Source organism: Rhipicephalus sanguineus, chromosome 7, assembly GCF_013339695.2.
Source record: "Rhipicephalus sanguineus isolate Rsan-2018 chromosome 7, BIME_Rsan_1.4, whole genome shotgun sequence".
Taxonomy (NCBI): domain Eukaryota; kingdom Metazoa; phylum Arthropoda; class Arachnida; order Ixodida; family Ixodidae; genus Rhipicephalus; species Rhipicephalus sanguineus.
The window spans coordinates 131,057,308-131,073,889 of record NC_051182.1 but is presented as its reverse complement, the minus strand read 5'-3'; the positions used below and the strand labels follow the sequence as shown (position 1 = coordinate 131,073,889).

Genomic DNA, 16,582 nt, shown 5'->3' with positions numbered 1-16,582 from the left:
CGTCGTGGTTTTATTTGCTTTTAATCGTGGTCAGAGTGTTGTTTTAATTGTCTCAACAAATATACCCAACGCGTGGCGTCCGGAAAATAGTTGCGTGGTGTGGCTTGCGGCAGACCTGCAGGAATTTCACCGGTTGCTGTCGCATAGTTCCACGACAGCGACGTCCTCCTTTCCTTCGGTGAGAAGTTTGTAGCTTCGGCGAGCCTTTTTTTTCCTGGTCCCGGCGCGCACGCGAGTTGGCTGTGGTCATGGTCCCGCACCCGCGGCAGTCGAGCGAAACTGCTCCTCCAACCCGTTGAAGGGTACATAATGTTGCTCATTGTGCATCGGAAGCATCTCAGAAAGACCAACGGAGAATACTAAGAGCTCGTTCAAGCACGCAAACGGTGAGATTTCAGCGGATGACACGGAGAACTAGCCGCCAACACAAACATCACAGCACTCACGCATTTGACGGCTCGCTTTCCATGCCCTCACGATGGCGCTGGCTATCCCACGCTCCTTTGCGAAGCGAAACTGACGAAAAGCCCACCGTCAGGTGGCGTATTTATGAAAAGGGTCTATACAAGGTCTTTAGTGTTGAAAAGCTTAATTGGAACAGGTTGGTTATTTGTGGGTGCTTAGGCGCAGTTTTCTTGCCTGTTTCATGCATGACATGTTGCCTACTGCAGATCTGCCAAAAAAAGAAAAGATACACGAGTTTGCGTGCAGTAGGTAACTTCACACTATTTTAATTAACTGGCTTACTTCGCGTCCTGTTCGTTATTGTCCGGTTAGAAATGGTGTCGAAATCGAGGCGGTTCCCTTCTTCCGCAAGGCGTGCCTTTGCGTGCCATGTGGTTATTCTGGACGTTGTCAAATTGCGCCATTGGTCAACCCTGATTGACCCAGAGGACTGCTACCTCCACGATTGGCTTAAAATGCAGCCATTACGAAATTTGACAGTAAACAAAGAAAGTCCAACATCGAACTCCGCCATGTCATATTTCTTGGTCATGTTAAGCGGATATGGCAGCAGCAGAACATGGCAATAAGGAGTGGTGCCTTTCTGAACACTCACCTTTAAAGCTAAAGCTTTAAAGTGCACGAAAAACAAGGACCGAAGAACTAAGAACTTGACAGGACCGCGCTTGCCCCATCAAGTTCTTCGGTCCTCGTTTTTTGTGCGCTTAAAAGCTTTTGCATTAAACATGAATGTTCACCAACTAGCCCATCTCGCCATCTTATTCTGAACACTTGTTAAATTGTGCCATTGGACAACTCTGATTGGCCCACAGGGCTGCTACGACCTCTTCGATTGGCTTAAAATGCCGCCATTACGAAATCTGACAATGTGGTGGAATCTGATGAGCATCCACAGTAGAATTTGCCGAATGTGATGGTGTCGCTGGAAACTACTAGTAGATACCAAAGTTCTGAAGTACTTAAGCTTTCTTGCTGCCCCTGCATATACACGGAACCCCATTTAATTATTGTTTTGAAGGGTAGCCTACCAAGAATGTACAAACCGCCATGTTAAAAGTGAACAAAAAAATTCTAACAAATGAGCAGTTATTGTTTTGGACGCCCCCAAGTGCATACCTCTGAATGTCTTGTGAAAAATTTTTCTTTTCACAACTGCAGCTAAACTTGGGTAGGGTACATGCTTAATAATGCAAGGAGTCTCATAAAGAAAGATTGAGCACATATTCGAGTGCATGCCTTTATTCTTTTTTTACTTGTGCATACAACACGCACATAACATGGTTGGTACATAAATATGACATCCTGAGAAAAAGAAGAAAAAAAGACAGGGATGAGATGTGTAAAATAATATGTCGAGTACATCATGGGTGTATGTAAACAAAGAAAGTCATACGGTGCCCAACAGCCGAAACACAAACGTACAACTTCGTCATCTACCACGTCAAAGCCAAAAAATACACATTTGGAAAGCTGTGACAAGAGCTTGTGCATTACAAGCACAACTGATCAGCTACAAAATACAACAACTGCAGAGAGCAGCCACCAATTTACATTAGCGTGACAGTGACCACGCTAAATTTCCATAGGAGCTGCCACATACAATGTAATAATTTCAATTTCATTTTATTCAGCTTTTCATTAATCGTCACCGATTTCCAATTGGTCGCAAAGTAGTAACGTTAACACTCGAGTTAGTTCTTCAGACAAGCTTCCGATTCCAGCGCCTTGACCGAACGCAACTAGCAGCTGCATTAGTGTGGTCAGCTGCAACCAGCAGAAATTAGCCTATACTGTGCGAGACCTTTGCTGCCACCTGCCGTCTTACGTTGGTGGTGTTCGTGCCAAAAGAGACATCTCGGCGAGCATTTTTTAAATAAACGCACTTCATGTGCAGATTTCGAAGTGCGCACAGCTCTACTTGATGAGCCCCTTTGCTCTGAAGAGCTCTCGCATCAGGCCCTTGAGATAAGAAATTTCATTGGTGATGCGTTGCGCCTCCGACTGGAGGCTGACATTCGTTGCAGTGAGCTTTTCGAGCTCTTCCTCGACCTTGCCCACCTCTTGCTTCTTTTTCTGTCGGTACCGCGTCGCGGCGTCCTTGTTCTGGAGGCGCTTCCTTTCTTTGCGGTTGCTCACATCCGCCTTCGCCCGGGGCCGTCGCTTGACCACCCGCTTCCTCTTGCGAGGCGGCTCCTCGGCCACGGAGTCGAGCGAAGACTCCGAATCGGACCCGTTGGCTTCGGGTGTGAAGTCGGCGTCCATGGGATCGTCGACACGGCCATCGTCTTCATGGTCTGCACTCGCACGTGGCGAGAGGCTCTCGGCGAACAGTTCGGGGCCAGGTGAAGGCGCCGTGACGCAGCTTTCTGGTGAGCTTGGCTCGACTGGGGAAAGAAGGTCGGCGTTGTCGACGCCCGGGAAACTCGGGCAAGTGCTCGTAACCGGGGAGCCGACGGATACGATGCACTCGATCGGACACTCAACCTGACTGGTCGGCGATGATGGCTCAGATTTGATGTTACCGAGTATCTCTTCTTCCACCGACGGGACAGGGGATGCGCAAGTCGCAACGAAGGTCTCCGAAATCGCGACCGGGGAACCGGTAGAAATGTTGTAGGCTGCGAAGTAAGACGGCGAAGCCGGAGCCGATGCAATGGTGTACGGAACTTCTATGACCGTTGACGCGGGCGGGACGCCCGAGTGCGACGGGGTCGACGGAGGTGAAAGGGAACTCGAAGCTGCGTCGATGTCCTCGGCACGGCCTGGAATGCTCGCTCCGCCGTTGTGAAGGTGGTGGCCATCGAAGTTGATGAAGATGTCGACGTTTGGGACAACTGCGGTGGGCGTCGGGGGAGAGTGAGTCGGCGAAAGGGGAGGGGAGAGGAATTCGGGAGAATAGGGGGACGCAGCTTGGCTCTCCCAATAGCCGCCGGCTTTGGGGGCCGTGCTGCAGTTGCTGGACTGATCAGGTTGGACGGCCGCCTGGAAGTCACTGGCCTCCAACATCACTGGGGTCAGGTCATCAGGGAAGTCCAGCTGGGTCCAGGCGGACAAGTCCACCTTTTCGTCCAGCCAGTCTAGGTTGCCTGCAAGCACGGGTTAGAGAAATCGTAAGCTTCTAGCTATCAAAGCAGACACACAAAAATGAATCCATTGATATCCCTAGGCTCCCATTGCAAACTGCAATAGGAAGGAGGAAAAATGATTTAATAGAACCAAACATGGGCCATGTTGCTACTCCACATTTGCAAAAACAGCACGAACAACAAAGTAAAACAAGTAGCGCAACACTAACAAAAATGAATATACATAGTAAAGTACAACAGAAACCAGAAGTTTCGGCGTGTAAGCAGCAAAGGTAAGTACCAAATTCACTATGGAAATTATCACTCTACACATTGGTAATTAGAATGTACTAAGGTTGTCACTGATGTTGCAAGCTGATCTTCACAAGATATGCTTCATCTCAATAGCTAACTAGAACATTCCAAGCATTCTATGACACCGTTTCATCTCTAAATTTTGGTCATGCCTAACAAATTCTATTTCAGTGCAATTCTTTTGTCTACGTTTCATATGGCACACTTGGCCTATCATTATTTAGCACTCCAACATAGCTTCGAAGGTTGTTAGGCCAGCCAATGAAGCTGTTTTGTGCTCATACACTGTTACCAAAGCAGTCTGCACAAAGTCAGGGTGATACAGCTTACGAAACCACAGTAGCATTCTCTAAAAAAAAAAAAATGAGTCATGCTAAAGTTTAGTTTCACGTTTCTTTGGTTGACCTCATAAGCGGTTCCACCACGTAGCCAAGCACTGGTAGAACACACCAATAAGATACGATTTCTCAGAAACATTGCTCAATGCCGAGCACGAGGTAAAGTCATACCTGCATCTTCAAATGCGTACAGCCCACCATCTTGGATAAGCTTGGAGCAGCAAAGCTCCGCAAGCGAATCGAGGTCCCAATTGGCGTCCATGCTTGGCGTTTGGGGCTACCGATTTGGATGAATAGGTTGACGTACTGGTCTGATGAGAATGGTCCACAAGGTTTAGTCTTGCTGATGCGCGGGCAGGCGAAGAGGCGTAAAAGCCTGAAAACCTGCGAGACAAAGCATCGGGAGCCCGTTAAGGTTGGGTTCTCTGAAACCATCGTGGCGAACCAAGCTTCTAGCAGGATTCCATTCTGTGATCGCCCAAGTTTAGAGGTATGCCAATGTAACACTGCTGCTAATGCAGCAAACCTTGAAGGGGTACTGACATGAAAATTTTCACTTGCATCAAATGAAAGGCTAAGCCATCAGGAGCCCAGCATCAGGAGCCCCTACATGTGGACAGTCATGCTAGCTGGTTTCCACTAGAACCACAAGTACTTTTTCTTGGGTGATGTAGATACTATCCATATCAAGAGTTCAAAGTTTGTCGTCACTACCTAATAACTACAATTGGCGGAGCAGCGATGTCAGAATTTCTGACACAATTTACCAGGATGTTTAGGTTTCTGATCTAAAACTTGCGAAACAAATGTGTATGGATGGGAAAGTAAACTATATGAAACTCTCAAGAGGTGCCTGACATCACAAAAATGAGGAAGAACTATTGATTCTAAAAGACTGGGCGTGCAAACACGGACACAACACAAGAAAGAGTCACGACACCACAAACGTCGACTAATTACTGCAATGGCGCACAACGGCAGAAAGTAACCAAGGCATGAAAATTTATCTGCGCATGCCCAGGCAATAGGCAAACCTATCAATCCGGCATGCATGGGGGTATACGTGAAAGATAACTGTTACAAGTATTCGGTTTCGTCTTTATGCAAGCTATACAGCCCGTTATTCAGAGCTACTGAATGGTGCATTCATGCAAATTCTCTGTGGGAGGGACAGCGATGGCTTTAGTGTGACTGCTTCCTGAACTTTGCAGCCTGGTTTTGCGATCGGCTTTCTGGTGAGCCAAACCATTTTTCACGGCCCCTTGCAACTGCATGTGTTCAACCAGGGCACATCTAAATCTCAAATACTTTCAGGGTGTTTCCTTCTGCATTTAGCTATGCAACAGGACTTGCAAGAACAAAGCGATATGCGGGAGCATTGAAACTTGTAACATAGGCAGTGTATTTGTGAAGTACTACTATTTTAGTGCCAGTACCTTGAAACAATGGGGGAAAGGCATTTCATTAAGCCACTCTTGACTGTTCTTAGTCCTGCCTTGCGCAAATCAAAAGGAAACAAAGTACTGATCAATGTGAAACGAAGTGCAACCATGATTGAGCATGCCTGGCTGCTCCCACACTTCTAATTATAGCAACCATCAAGACAAATGTTGTTTGCTCCCACACTTGCCACTAATCACGATCACTAAGCATCAAGGCAAATGTTATTCCATCCTCTTTATTAGATAACGCCAAATACAGTCAAGCTTTTGAATAACTGCAGTTGCAGGTGACGACTTAGAAAACTTGATGATTGATACGAAGAGAAAGCATTTGTTGAACGAAGGTTGCTGTGAAAAGCTAGCTCGCTTGGGATTACTTCTGGTGACCAGGCATATCTTTAGCAGATGCCCCCAAAATAGTGTCAGTATACACATTTTTTCGCATTACACCTTTATTGGAATGTGACAGGGGAACTAGCAACCACATTCTCAGCTGTACAGGGTCAAAGCTGCGTAGCCACTGTAACAACAATGTGCTGGAAGACAACACCACTGCTTTGGTGGTAGCTCGCATGTTTAAAAGCAATTTTTATGGACTATGAAGAACATGCCAACAAGCAATCGCAGTAGTGACTTGCACGCGCAAATAACACCCTGCCGACTTGCACGTCCCATTGGATATGCTCTAAATGCCAATTAATAAGAGGCATTTTAATAACTTTCTGGTTATTAAATTTATTCAGGAGCACTTGACACGAAAATAAAAAAATATCTGCAAGCTAAATCATTGTTTGTAGAGATCTAGCAAATAATTCGTTTTACCTCATTCACGGCTTTACCGTGGGCCCAAATTACAAAAAAAAAAGAACAGTATTTGCGATTATGAACACAGCATGAAGTCCGGAAATATGTCGGCACAGCATTTCAATTTCATGCATCATTGGGGCTGGGTAAATTTAGGTTCAAAGTGCTTAACAAACAAACAAACAATTTTTTTTCCTTGACTCCCCTACCCCACCATCTCAGTCACAGCGCGAATGGTTTCTGCGCATGCGCAATTGGCCCATCGCTAGCCAGGATCGCGCTATCTTCTCACGCGCGCTCTAATTGGCATTTAATAGCTCTGTTTCAATTAGAAGTTCGCAATCTGTCTTTCAAACGCTTCTTGGAAAGGCGCAGTGAATTCTCCTACTCAAACGGCAAAGGTCAAGAGGCAAACGAAACCTGCTGCAGCCTGCCTCCTCCGCATACATTATCTAAGTCAGTAGTGGTTTCTGAACTTTCCACTATTCCATCTCTCACAATAGCAGCTATTTGTCCGCGGCGTACCAGTCTCAGCAAAAGGCGAAACTCGGTTGAACGTTGGCTGGCGCTGATATCGGCGATTTCTCGGCACATTGGTTGCTATTGTTTCAACGGAATCTTATCAGTAACCACGCACTTGCGCTGAGCCATTATTTGGCAAACCCATTCATCGCCAGATAAAAGTTTTAATTCATTCACCAATTCATCATCAATAGAAGACGCACAATAAGGCGTGATAAGGAAAACAGAAGGCGCGCTTCGGACTGGAAACCAGAACGTTGAATGACAGATCGCTTTGCATTCGTGGAATGCAATCGGCCTTCGGGAGTGCAAAACAATCGTCGCGGCGCACTCCGCAACGGGCAGCAGTTTGGTCAGGTTTCGGGTCCCCCAGATGACGTCATCGTGACGTCACGTCTGCCCTATATATTGGAGTACAGGGTAAACGAACCCACGTTTCCGGGATCATCATTCGCGCATACGGCGGCAACTATGGCTTCTTAGAAGTCCGCAGGTCGTGTGTCCTTGAGCAAAGCAAGGACGTTTAATGAATGATTTCTGCGTAAGCGGTCATTATGCAACAGTCCGTAATACGACCATGCGAACTCCACGCGTCATCGCTTCGCTATCACGACTTCGAAGTCGATCGAAGACTACTAATACTAGAAGATGACACGAAACCAAAACTGTCTAGCCCAGCGGAATGGGTCACGCGGTAGTACCTAACAATGCAAACAATGATGACCGGCGCTCAAACACGGAAACGCGTTATCTCTCCGCACTCCGACGGCGCGACATATATTCACGTGACCGAGACCATAAATGGGCATACTTACTCCATTTTGATGATTGAAGGTGCGGGCACCTTACGGTGCAAAGCCGTTAGGCCGCAAACTATTCCATCACACTGGCGGTACCCACAGAGCGGAAAAATGTCGATCTAACTGTGTCCGTGACATGAGGGCGAATGAAAAAGTAGTCCGGCTCATCACGATATATTTCTCGCACCCCCCCTCCCCTTCCCCAAAGTAGTCGCGAAGGTCAAGGACAAACTTAGTCGTTAATTACCCCGCTAAATTACGTTTTTTGTGCTCTGTAAAACGTGTACGCTTGATTGCAGCTCATTTTGAGCGAGTGACGAGACTTGTAAGGGAGGTATATTTTCTTTCGCGGAGCGTGGGCCAACATGGCGGTGATGAGGCCGAAGCGAACCTGCACAAACGTGTTCGCATATGCGGTGTCGCGGGCATTGCATCAGCCGTCGCGTTTACAATGAAAACGCGAAATCTGAGCGGTTTACTCGGAACTAATGTAAATCGCACGTTGGCGTGTGCGCAAGCAATGCGCGCTGAACATGAAATGAAGCGGAACCAGAAAATAATCACGTCCGCTAAATCGTTGATGGGACACGGCTCTACACCGCGCCAAGTTCAAAGTCCCGCGGCTACCTCCTAATACGACAAGCGAATTCGAGAAATGCCGCAAAATATCAGAAATAAAGTAACTCAGGTGACTGAAGTAGCATCTTTTGCCGTCTTTGCGCCGCAACGTTCCCGTTTCATGTCAGTTTCGGGCGCCTTCCGCACCATCGCGCTCATGTCGCCCGTCATCACTGGAGTGCTGATACAACGTGCAACGTGCATGATGTGGAGAAATGAGCGGCCTTCCGCCATGTTTTTTACTTACGTTGCTAGACTAAATATCGGTGCAGGCTGGGGCAGCTGCAATGAACGATGCGGCTTGCTGTGAAGAGGTAATGCGCAGGATTTTTGCAATGAAAGACAACTTGGGCACGTAACGCGCTAAAGGAACGGTTTGTGTTCTCCAGATATACGTCTCGCTGCTCGATTGCAGACTGTTTTGCGCAATCAAGGCACATGTTATCCGCCATCTATCATTGGTGGAAAGCATGGCAGCCGCCATGTTAAGATTCACTTTCACTGTTTCGGTTCAAAAATAGAAATAAAAAATGTACTTGCAATGCGTGCACAAGCAATAAATGTTGTTTGTTAGTAGTATCAAATGAGTGTGTCGTTTGTTTAGATTGAGGAAGTAGTGAAGCTATAAAAACCCCTTCAGTAGCCTCTTCGTCGTGTGTTTGCCTAATATATTGTTATTGCACGAATTACGGACACACATATTTATGTATTATGTATGTATTAGGTGTCGCGAGTGCTCTTTCAAAAATTATAAATTACCCAGCCCAAAAAATTCTTGCACAATTCTAAATTTACGTTCTGTTTTATTCTTTCTCATCGAATACATATCCATCGGGTTGTTTCATGCAAATTCATTCCAAGCCAAACGAAAATGTCGAGTACATTAAAATTACCATACAGTGAAGTCAATATGTAGATCTCAAGTACTCACAACATGCCTGACTTCATTTTATGACCACTCCTCCGGACATTACTCGCTGAATTTTTTCGTCGGATTATCTACGCTCAGCTCTCGATCGCCTCTTGGGTACAAATGCACGTTGCACACCTCATGCAATGGGACTTCAGGGTATGTAAATATCAAACTTGGTCCTGCGTCGGTCCGTGTTTGCGCATAAATGTGCGCCCTCCTCACTTTCGTCGCAATCTCTTCACGCCATAGACTTCACGCGACCTCCATGACGTCGCATGCTCGCAAAAATGACGTCACACGAACGATTATTGCGCGCCAAGTTCAAATTTGCTCTCTCACGGGAGCTTTCGAACATCCAAACTGTACATAACGACTACGTTTGCTGCTGTTTTCGGTACTGCCATTATGCTTATCATTCCTTTTCGGCCGTGGTACGTTTTGTTAGTTTAAATGCCTTGTCTTCCCTCCACCACCCAGTTTCTTCAACAGGATGTGATGTTAGCGAGGATTTTCTTACGGAACTCAACTAACATAATTAGTGGCGTGACACCAGCAATGATGTTGGCTGACCGCTACAACAGCGTTCATCCTCCTCAGTCGATCTCGTAGGAGTTGTGAACAAAATAAATTAATGCTACCTAAAATGAAAGCATCGGACGGATCACGGCAAAAATCTACGTCTCCCATATCGACGTCCAATCCGTGAATTTAGCCGAAGCATTATTCTCACGTCTCAAAAACGTCCGCCTGACGAACGTACGGACGGAGGCAATGGAGCTCGCCGAAGCGTTCGTCAACGGCATCGCTAAAGCCGCCGATCCCCGCAAAGTGAGCGACGCGGATTACGCCAAACTCCTCGACAAAGTCTTCAAAGTGGTTACTGCCGACGGCGATCCTGGAGCAGATGGCGGCGACGACGAGTCGACAGCAGACGACGCCTTCAAAGATGGCGGCGCCGGCCTGATAGCGCTGGTGCTCGAAAGTGCTCGCTTCAACCTAGACGATTCGCAGTTCGCGTTGCGACTCGAAGAGTACGGATTGACGGGAGCCCGCGCGGACGCCCTCATCCGCAAGTACGCGGCCAACAGGCAGCTCGTGCGCGTCGAGTTGAGTCGAATCGGGCGCCGGCCGCCTCACGTCGTTGGAGTCGACTGGAGCGTCGACTATCGCGTCAAGAGCAACCACCTCGAGCGCATCGGTGAGCCCGTGTTTCACATCAACCTCAAGACGACTTCGTCGGAGAGTCCAGTCTCCTTCTCGTGCAACATGGCGCAGATGCAGGACCTCCTACACAGTCTTCGAGACGCGGCAAAGTGCGTTGAAAACAAGGCCCAGGGGGGCGGTTCTTGAAAAGCTGTACTAGAAGACCGTTTTCCTGTTCTTTGTAAATACTCATTGTAAATAAAATTTGCCTAGCGAACTGCGCCCGTTTCTAAGGCGAAAGATGCCTCGTCAAACGTGAAAATTGACCGGGAAATACGAATTATGCAAAAAAATCATCACGTGATGACGTCACAGATTGCAAAAACTTTGACGTCATCATATGACTGCTTTACATCTTGACCGCTAACAAAAGACGAAGACGGTGAGAGGAACGACAACAAGCGACGATGCTATCGTATGACGTTGCTTGATTAAAGGTTGGCCGATCACGGAGGCAGTGCGAAACCACGATAGGTGCAGAAAGATTCCGGCGGAGGTTCGGTACATCAGCTGAGAAGAAAATGAAGATTGCATTCGTCTTCGAGTCGTCTCAGGGACCCTGCAAGTTTTTTAGGGGGCTCGCTGCATTTGCCTCAGCGTAACGTGACCTCCAAGCGTTGCATTATGCGCCCCATTAGGAATCACAAGCATTGAACAATCACTTTCTATCAGGATCGAATTTTTTGATCATGACTAGTGCCTCTATGCAAGCTTACGAAAGGATGTCAATCACGATGGAGAAATACGATCGCGATCAAAAGCGCAGTGTTGTGGTCCATTGTACACATGGCCCATACCCACTAGCCACTACCAAGGATTGGCCTTGTCAAAATGGAAAGCTGCTCCACTTATTCGAATTGACCGCAGTGTTGAAAGTTGCCTACCTAATGTAACCACACCATTTCTCACGGTCATGCATAACAAGTTGTTATCTGTGGTATGCCAAGCGATCCGACTTTTACGACTAAAGGCCGTCTTGTCTAGACAATAAAGATTACAGCTCAGAATGTACAAATTTAGTGACGAGACGCATCGATCCGACCAGGTCAACATCTACACAAATTCTCTTTCAAAAGTCCAAAGGTGTGTGGCAAAACAAAAAATGACTTAAAACATGAAGAAAAGCTTGCATCAAGACAGGAATATCACAAGCGACTGAAAACACTTTAATTTTGTACAACTTTTGACAACGTAAAACAGCGCAGTCCTCAAGCAGCGAGACATTGAAGCACAGTCCGGAAAAACACTTATGTCCTCTGCTCTTATCACTGCGGTGGTCCATCAGTCCAAAGTACCGCTGCGCTGCGTACACTTGTCGAAATACTTCTGCAGAGCTCAGCAGAACCCTCAAAACCGTTGTGCACAACCACACATTTGTAGATTTGGTGGCGTTACATGAACACTTGTTTAACCTTTCGGGCAGCGTTCTACAATGCCCCTCAAAAAACCGCTCCACAACTTAACGTCTAGATGATGACTTACCAAAGCCTAAATGGTTAGCTTATAAGGCTAAAACTTCGGAGCACACCGAGTAGCTAATGCATCGAGGTAATGAAAGCAAACTCTTAATTAATTTCTCCGTCTACAACACACAAAATTAAAACAGTCTCCTAGAGGCACACTCTGTGTATGTTTAAAAAGCATCTGCAGAGTACTTGCATTCACACAGCAATTATTGTGAACACCCACTGCGTATGTCTTGCAGATCCAAAAGGAAATTAATATTAAAGAGATACTAGAAGCAAACAAGGAATATATATATCCTGTAATATATTACACATCTAAAAAAACTTGCATGCTGCTTTAGAGCCACATTTTTGACGCAGTCCGTCAGAAACTCGCTATCGCAAAAAGACGACAGCAGACTGGCGCGGAAAACGCAAGGCCACCGCCCAAATATCAACAGAATACAAGCACCGTACGAGCTCTTGACTTCGCACTTTGCTGGCCACCAATGGCGTCTTTCGAGTCTTGAACGCAACGCAAAGCCCGCAGTTGAACACAGGTATAATGAACACAAAGAAATCTAATCTACATTGAACATGCGAGACTTTCAGACCAGCACAAAAGACAACTCTCTTGAAAGAACTGAACTCGAGGCATTCGTAATGTTCAAGTGGTACAACCAGCCCAAATCACTACACTTCAAAGGCATGCGCTGCCAGACACTACCAAATGTGAAGCCACATGGCGCAACGTTTTAGTGTACTGTCGTGAACCATATGAAAGAGAACACGGGATTCATGCTTCAGCGATTACTAGTGATGTGCACACACAAATCTTCCACATCTGTTTGCAAGAGGTGCATTTACGCTTGAAACATTTAGCGTTATGAAAACTTTTGTGCTTAGCAAATGTGTTTAGCCACTATGGCCTTTTGAAGATAATTTCAGCGTTCTCTTTCATACTGCACATGACTGTACTTTTGCAGTGTGTGTGTGTGTTATGCCGGTACTGTGTTGCCATCTGAAGGAAGCAGACCAGAGGTCGTCTACTCAACTTCACATGTCATGAATACCATTCTTGGAGACTGGGAACGCTTTAAGGTGCAGGCAAAAACTCTTGCCAACTGTGCGTAGCTTTGCCGTCAATAAGCGGATTTCTTCGTGGCTTCTTTTCTTTCACCAGAGATAACGAATTGGCGTGTGTATGACAAATGCACTCAAGAGTGCGATTCAATTCGTTGCGAGTTTACGTATATGTACTTAATTTTTATATATACAGTAAAACCTCGGTGATACGATGACAGCTCATACGAATTTCGGGGTGATACAAATTTTTCACTGGTCCCGGCCAAGGCCCATTGGTCTGCAATGTAATGGAGTACGGTTGTTGCGAACCAATTTTCACCCAGCGACGTTTGATACGAACGTACGCTGCTGCCCAGGTACGAAGAGGTGCTGTCCACGCTGTCGCGGAAGATGCGCCAAGCACGTGCGAGTGCGGGAACGCAAGCGTGGGCATGCGCGCCACACCACCAAATCGTCAGAATCACGGTGTGAGAAAAAACTTTTCTTACGGCCAGAATAAACCTTCAGACACGCGTCACGGCCTCCGAGATTGTGTGCGCGAATCTTTGAGGCTCTTATGTGCCTTCGCGTTTAGATTACAAAAGGACATTAGCACCATGATTTTTTTTCTAACGCGTCGACGCGGGCTGCTGTCGTACTGTGTTTACACGTGCCTGCCTCGTGCATCAGACATCCTATGAACGGTGGACGAGGACCGAAAGAAGGCGAGTACGGTCTTGGCGAAAGATTCAGGTCTCACAACGTCAACATGCGCAACCGTTGAGGTTGCACTTGTGCGGGTACGGCCGTAAATCTCCCAAAAACATCCCCAACACCTCCGCAATGACAAAATCATAACACGGGACCGCGTTTCTGTAATTTTGTGGCCTTGATCCATCGCGTCAAAGCACTTCTTTCGTTACTTTCGCTGCAGTATTCCGGTGTCATGAAAAAAAAAAAAAAACATAGTAAAATTTGGAAGGGGTTACTGCTGTCGCGGGTCACAACGCACCTGGTTCATTATAAATACACGCGCGTACGGGCCGTATATCTACAAGTGCTGGTATGATTGCCGACATCTAAAAACTTAACTGACAATCACTCAGCGTTGTTTGATCCTGACGTTGCTGCAGCCCTGAAAAACAATAAATGAAAATGTACGCCAGCCTTCATTTGCCGCATGCTAATTTTCCATGCTTTCTGGTGATACGAATTTCGGATGATACGAATATTTTTGGTGGTCCCGTGAGATTCGTATCACCGAGGTTTCACTGTACTCAGCTCACAAGCCAGTCAGTTCATGACCAGGTTTGACTGTAACTGGTAATGAAGCTGACATAACTGTAAAAGTCCTTCACCTTAGTGTTTGCTTTAAGCACCTCATTAAGGCAAATGCTTAATGCAAAAACTTAAACTGTCTGTCAAGCTGCCAAACATGCAGAGGTGGAATTCTGGGGTAGATACACGACGCTCTTGTCACAGCAGCATGGAATGGCCATTTTATCTTTAAGGTAGTATACCTCATAGTGTACGGGCTAACATAAAAAGAGATTCGAGAAGCGACAGTGATGACAAGAATGCTAGCAATTGAGAAACCAAGTCACTGTCACGATAAGAGGTCATAACATAACTCTGTGTGGCATGATTTATCCCTGTAAAACACCAGCACATAGTCCCAGGTTAAAGTTGAGCGAATATCATGGTTCAGCTGCCTAAGATCTCACTGTTTATCAGCTATCGACCCATGAATCTTTGCACTAACCTTAAGATTGCAAGCCAACCCAAGTCTTGGGTTACACATACCCAAGGTTAGGGTATTAAAACCACCTCTAAAAAAGAAACCAAACCGAAAAAAAAAAAGGATCAATGTGAGGTGTGGCACTTTGGTTACCCAAAGCCACTTTGGGCTGAGCAAATTCTAAAAACCCCAATACTTTTTTTTTTCCTTTCGGTAAAAGAACCAACATCTCTAATCAACACTTGCTCGTTATGTTGTGTATAAAGAAGTATGAATTAAATCATTTCGTTTCACTTCCTGTAAAGCTTAATGCATGTGAAGCGCTCGAGATGTTCAGAGCCAGCTTCTAAACTTGAATGAGATAAATACTATACCACTATGCAGCTGGTTATGTATTAACGCTTTGAGGGCACGGTAAGTTGGACAAGACGCACGGCTCTATATCGATATGTCTGCTTTGCAGACTAGGCTGTTTGAACACAGTGTGTAACGTTGTGATGTGATTCCAGGCTGCAATCAGTTTCAGATCACCACTTGAAATATTCACATGTCACTAACAAACAAAATCACTTAGGAAATACTTTTCTGGACATTCCAAGTAGAAAGACTGGCTATACGCCTTTCACCGAGGACAGTCGTAGTCCAGTTAACAGCTGTCCGTAATGGTCCCAATTGACTTGTAGCCGAGAACAACTAGGAAGCATGCAAGAAGACTTCGCTGTGCTTCTTGCCTCGGCCGCTCCGTCAGAAGACAGTCGTACACTCCCCCACCTCATACTGAACCTTCCCTTCACCTAGTGGCAGCTGTGATTAAACGTAACACCCAAAAGCAACGCCGACTGCACTGAACGTATAGAGCCACGCCCTTTTCCAGAGCATGCTTCACAGAAAGAGCGTGCATTCCGGTGTAACCAAGCCATCAAGCCTCGCCCTCCTTTTCGATGGCCCGAATTTCACGTCTGCAATTTTCTTCCGCTAAGCCTAAATAGGCTTAGCGATCTGTGGCACGAAGCACGAATAATAAGCGTCAAAGCTGATGGTCCCCAATCGCAGCAGGTTGGTGCGGGGACTACTGGTATTTCTTGGCAATGGCAAGCGTTGGCGATCTGGCAACCTGCAGACACGACGGTGTTTTCCTCCAGCAATCTGAACCACTCGAAGCCGGCTTGCCCTCTCATTGGAACGTCGAAGTTTTCCTTTTTTTTTTCATGTTTCTTCGTAAGCCACAGCTTTCTTTTTGATCTTACGTACTATTTTTTTGTTTTTGCTTTCTTCATGAGGCTATCAGTCCACACTGCCACCACTAGTTTTGCTGGGAGGCTGAGAGGCATGCCGTACAGATAGCAGCAGCCGCGTGCTCGAACCGCTGCTGCAGCTGTCGCCACTACTGCGATTGCTGGCATTGCTCGCGGGGGTGCCCGGTAGGGAGACGCTGGTCTCGACGTGTCCGACGCTGCCGCTGGCCTGGGCACGAGACGGCGACGTCGTTTGGGTGCGTGCCTGGACAAACAAAAACAACAAATCAGTAAGCCCAAAGAACAATGCTGCTCTAAACATGTACCGGCAGTATGACATTTTTGCACTGGTGCTCTTAAGCAGTGGTCTTCGTGATTTAACGTGCTTATTCAGGCAAGGCTGACTGATTCACTGATCGACTCACTCACATTACTTGCTTGACATCTTGGATTGGTGAATCGATTCCGCAACATGTTACGTTGGCATGCTGATTGTATAATTTGGCTAGTTGGCTTACTATAAAGAAGTCTAAATAAATGCATGCCTTGTATGTTTTCACTTCTCTGTACTGTACCACTTGTTCCTTCAGAACAAGATGCCAAACAGTTTAGTG

The 16,582-nt window shown here is 46.5% G+C and overlaps 3 protein-coding genes across 4 annotated transcripts in view; 1 reads left to right on the top strand and 2 right to left on the bottom strand.

Moving 5' to 3' along the window:
* Positions 1 to 1,728: 1,728 nt before the first annotated feature.
* Positions 1,729 to 7,949, bottom strand: LOC119399950 (cyclic AMP-dependent transcription factor ATF-4). Its single transcript, XM_037666857.2, has 3 exons — positions 7,767 to 7,949; positions 4,355 to 4,567; positions 1,729 to 3,551 (listed from the first exon to the last, which is right to left on the bottom strand). The coding sequence occupies exons 2-3, from the start codon at positions 4,443 to 4,445 to the stop codon at positions 2,380 to 2,382; spliced, it is 1,263 nt and encodes a 420-aa protein (XP_037522785.1). The 5' UTR covers positions 4,446 to 4,567; positions 7,767 to 7,949; the 3' UTR covers positions 1,729 to 2,379.
* A 2,082-nt stretch (positions 7,950 to 10,031) lies between these two features.
* On the top strand, positions 10,032 to 10,702 carry LOC119399949 (COMM domain-containing protein 3). Its single transcript, XM_037666856.2, has one exon. It carries the CDS (start codon positions 10,054 to 10,056, stop codon positions 10,630 to 10,632), a length of 579 nt encoding a protein of 192 aa, XP_037522784.1. The 5' UTR covers positions 10,032 to 10,053; the 3' UTR covers positions 10,633 to 10,702.
* Positions 10,703 to 11,630: 928 nt separating this feature from the next.
* Positions 11,631 to 16,582, bottom strand: part of LOC119399948 (E3 ubiquitin ligase RNF157-like) — a 79,374-nt gene continuing 74,422 nt past the window's right edge. For both annotated transcript variants that reach the window (XM_049417902.1, XM_037666855.2), the window contains exon 15: positions 11,631 to 16,233. In XM_049417902.1, coding sequence (XP_049273859.1) covers positions 16,018 to 16,233 — 216 coding nt within the window. In that variant the 3' untranslated portion in view covers positions 11,631 to 16,017. The remainder of the gene's footprint in view (positions 16,234 to 16,582) is intronic.